Source organism: Sinocyclocheilus grahami, unplaced genomic scaffold, assembly GCF_001515645.1.
Source record: "Sinocyclocheilus grahami isolate Dianchi unplaced genomic scaffold, SAMN03320097.WGS_v1.1 scaffold2461.1, whole genome shotgun sequence".
NCBI classification, from domain to species: Eukaryota; Metazoa; Chordata; class Actinopteri; order Cypriniformes; family Cyprinidae; genus Sinocyclocheilus; species Sinocyclocheilus grahami.
Window position 1 is genome coordinate 24517 of NW_015507640.1, and position 3788 is coordinate 28304.

Consider the following 3788-nt stretch of genomic DNA (forward strand, 5'->3'; position numbering starts at 1 on the left):
AACCAATAGAGAATCGAGACACCCCTACCCCTTCACGTGAACGAGCAAAATGGAGGGGTAGGGGAAAGGTGAAGGGCTAAGGGGTAGAATTGGGATTGGGCCTAAATCTAAGTCACATCTAACCCAATGCCAAAGCAGAATCTCAGCCATGGAGCCATTCATAGGCAGGGAAACACACATTCATAATCCTTTGGATAATTTAGTGCCTTCAAGTATTTTAGTGTCTAAGATGTTTTTTGACTGTAAGGCAAGGCAAGGCAAGTTTATTTATATAGCACATTTGGTAACACAATGGTAATTCAAAGTGCTTTACTTAAAAGAAAAGAAAATGATAATAATAAAAACAAATAATCACAACAATAAACAAGGAATTTAAAAACTTTGAAAATGATTACAATATTGATTTAAGAAGTTTAAAATGAATTCAAAACAGTTAAGAATAAAAAAATGATTATACAAAATATATAGTGCAATCAGTTCGGACATTGCACAGTGCTCATTCAATAAATGCACAGCTAAAAAGATGAGTTTTGAGTCTGCATTGAAATGTGACTAATGTCCTAGCACATCTGATCTCTTCTGGAAGCTGATTCCAACTGCGGGCGGCATAATATCTAAAGGCGGACTCCCCTTGTTTTGTGTGAACCCTTGGTATTTCTAACTGACTCGATCCTAATGATCTGAGTGGTCTGTTAGGTTTATATTCAGTGAACATATCTGCTATCTATTTAGGTCCTAGGCCATTGAGTGATTTATAAACGAGTAAAAGTACTTCAAAATCAATCCTAAAAGTAACCGGAAGCCAGTGTAAGTACCTGAGGACTGGTGTGATATGCTCAGATTTTCTGGTTCTAGTCAGAATTCTGGCAGCAGCGTTCTGGATGAGCTGCAGCTGTCTAATTGTCTTCTTGTGAAGGCCGGTGAGAAGACCATTACAATAGTCCACCCTGCTGATGATAAAGTCTTGACTGGAAACAAAACATCTAATTCTTGCAATGTTTTTAAGATGATAGTATGCTGATTTAGTTACTGCTTTGACATGACTACTGAAACTAAGGTCTGTCTCCAGAATCACATCAATATTCCTGACTTGATTTTTAGTTGTTAGACCGCTAGAGACAAGGTATGCATTCACCTTGAGAACTTCATCTTTGTTTCCAAATGCAATGACTTCAGTTTTTCCTTGTTTAACTGAAGAAAGGTTCTGGCACATCCAACTGTTATTTCATCAATGCATTGGCAGAGGGAGTCCAATGGGGCTGTAGTCATTTGGCGATAAGGCTAGGTAAATCTGGTTATCCTCAGCATAGCTGTGATAGGCAATGTAGTTCTCTCTCATTATTTGACTTAGTGGGCGCATGTACAGGCTAAACAAGAGCAGTGCAAGAATTGAGCCTTGTGGGACTCCGCATGTCATGGATGTCCACTTAAGACTTAAGCTCTCCTATACTCACATAATTACCTCTCCCTTCTAAGTATGACCTGAACCATTTGATTACCATCCCAGAAAGCCCGACCCAGTTTTTCAGTCTCTCTAGTAGTATGTTATGATCGACAGTGTCAAACGCATCACTGAGATCTAGTAGTACCAGCATTGATATTTTGCCAGAATCAACATTTAAGCAAATATCATTTATTATCTTAATGAGCGCTGTCTCTGTGCTGTGATGCGGTCGGAAACCAGATTGAAAATTGTCCAGGCATCCATTTGAGTTTAAGTATTTGTTCAGCTGATTAAAGACTACCTTTTCAATAATCTTGCCTATAAAAGGAATATTTGATATTGGTCTATAGTTACTCAATATGGTGTTATAAAGATCAACAGTCTGCAGAAATGCGTGGTGTTAGAGATATAGCCTCCATAAATAGCACACTAGTGTTTTCGTTAATGCATCTCTTTCTGACAAATACAGATCTAGATTCATTGGTAGCAGAGATCAATATATCAAAGAAAATACAGAAGTGATCAGATAGTGCTACGTCCTTAATGACACTGGATGATATGTTTAGATCTCTACTGATGATTAAATCTAGAGTATGTCCATGATTGTCTGTGAGTCCATGCACATGCTGAATCAGGTCAAAAGTGTTTAAAACAGTTATAATGTCTGATTACTTTTCTTAGGGAATTAATTATTATTAATTCATTCAGGTTTTGAAAGGACTCGAATCTGAAAATTCGAAGTCCACCTGATTAGAACTGATTTCAAATTTTAATAGTTTACACCTTATCAACGGTCGTCCAGAGTGACGTTAATGTCCGTGTATCTTAACAATCTGACTATGTGTATTTTCCTTGGCCACAGGTCAATACAATTATGATAATTTGTAAGCTCCTAGCGAGGTAACGTGATCTTGGCAAGGTTTGACTTCAAAATTATACGACACCAGACAATGATTCTTTATAAATGAAACACGAATTTATTGGCTATTCTAAATTACATTGACCTAAGCTAAGACATACACACACACATATCAGTTCTGAAGAATTATGTTAACGGAGTTCTGAGGAAAGCCCAAAGTTTTAGCAAGATATTCGCTACAGTTCTCTTACTTGCAACCTGAGAAAATCACAAAGCAGAGGTTTGTCTTACGTTTACTGCTTAAATGGTTCAGCACCTATTTCAGCAGATAGATGACCTTGTTTGTACTTGCGTTTGGGTGATAGCTGAAAAGCTGAATGGTTCCTGATTTGGCTGCCTGAGGAAATTCCATTGCTGATTGGTTATTGAGATGATGTCAGGATGGCATCCCTTTGGGGAAGCCCTTTCTGGAGATTGGTTGGTTTCTTGATGACACAGAGGCTTGAGTAGTTCTGCTGAAAAAGTCTCTGTTTGCAAGACTTTAAGTTCTTTGAAATTCTCTGACGATCACAACGTTTCAACTGAAGTGTTTGAGTTTTAGATGACCTATCGCTTTGATGGTAAGCGTGTGAGCACGAGTTGGAATGCTCTTAACACGGCGAAAAGCGAAGAAGCAAGCAAGCAAGCCAGCGAGGGCTTTTGTGTCCATTTTTAAGCAGGCTGACTTTTGTCCATCCCACAGGTCGTTGTTCCAATCAGATAGTGGCTGCGGGCTTAGCCACGCCCTGTGTGGTTCCTTTTTCATGCAAAAGTCACATGCTGTTTGTGGGGAGTATTTCTGCAAGTTTGAAGAACTTCTTATAAAAATATCATCACCGGAAAATGATGCCGAATATCAATTTTTCACTCACACCAATGTTCTGTGAATAAAACAAGCTTTCACCCGATACTAAGCTTCACATATCTTACACACATATTACATGCTTTGTCTGCTAAAAAGAGTTATAAGGCAAATATTAAAATATCATAGATTCCAATAAACACATCAGATATATGTATACGGCATAACACATACAGTGGATACATTTTCACTACTTATGAGTTTTAAACGATTGTCTTTTAAAATCGTCATGCAAGGTTCTGTTTCTTTTGTTGTAAGATAAGTTTGTAAGGGTTTCAGAAAGGGCAGGAAGCAGATGGTCAAACGTCATGTGATAGTCACGCATAGATCCCGTGTTTGCAGGCCTGAGGGCGTCAGTTAATTTACTTCCTGTGCCTACACTGGTTCCATACATTAGTGATCACGAGGTATCTATATGTCGTGAAATAACTTTTCAGTCCTGATACAAAAGATATCTGTGTTATCTCCTGATTGGATTAGTTTCAACCTCATGATGGCTGATAGGGGGGAGATCTTTAGGTCCTTCTGTAATATTTCTGTTTCATGATTCACGTGGTAAATCCACAGCTTATGGGGGTCTGTTT

At 38.3% G+C, this 3788-nt stretch overlaps 1 protein-coding gene across 1 annotated transcript; it reads right to left on the reverse strand.

The window, feature by feature from the left end:
- Positions 1-1097: 1097 nt before the first annotated feature.
- LOC107575093 (RNA-directed DNA polymerase from mobile element jockey-like) lies at positions 1098-2715 on the reverse strand. The gene is given in 4 exon segments (XM_016261502.1): positions 1098-1112; positions 1283-1429; positions 1431-1826; positions 2656-2715. Coding segments are annotated over 4 exon segments (618 nt in total).
- Between the last annotated feature and the right edge of the window lie 1073 nt (positions 2716-3788).